This window comes from Sphaeroforma arctica, assembly GCF_001186125.1.
Source record: "Sphaeroforma arctica JP610 unplaced genomic scaffold supercont1.14912, whole genome shotgun sequence".
Classification (NCBI taxonomy): domain Eukaryota; class Ichthyosporea; order Ichthyophonida; genus Sphaeroforma; species Sphaeroforma arctica.
The window spans coordinates 1-445 of NW_014025646.1; the positions used below are offsets into that span (position 1 = coordinate 1).

Genomic DNA, 445 nt, shown 5'->3' on the forward strand with positions numbered 1-445 from the left:
GTTCAGGAGAGAGTTTGACAAATGTCGATTTGTTGGCGAACCCAGATGGTTTGCGGTTCAACATGGTCTTGACATCAAACTTGGAGATCACGGCTAGAGGAGTAGACTTGGTGGCTGGAGTGACACTGGCTTTGCGAGTGGTAGAAGATTTTTTAGTTGCGTTGATTTTTGCCATCTTGTCAGGTCTAGGATTCGTTCTATAGGCTTAGAAGGGCTTGGAGAAGTGTACTGGACAAGATACTAATCGCCCTGTTTTTATACTGCAAGGATAGCATAACATGCATCTATTTCAAAGGTTAATGTGCGCGCCAAAAACTAAATAAACACAAGCTAAAATAAAATACGATTTCCATACGACTATACATATTTTTGGCGGTTGTTGCGAGGGTGTAATTTTCATACTTACTTTTGGTAGGATCATAGTGCTCCTTGTTTGAAATATAGC

At 40.7% G+C, this 445-nt stretch overlaps 1 protein-coding gene across 1 annotated transcript; it reads right to left on the reverse strand.

Moving 5' to 3' along the window:
• On the reverse strand, nt 1–175 carry SARC_18252 (hypothetical protein; the record flags this gene model as incomplete). The annotated part of the gene is made up of 1 exon (XM_014287666.1): nt 1–175. A coding segment is annotated over one exon (175 nt), but the record flags the coding sequence as incomplete, so codon positions are not given.
• Nucleotides 176–445: the final 270 nt, after the last annotated feature.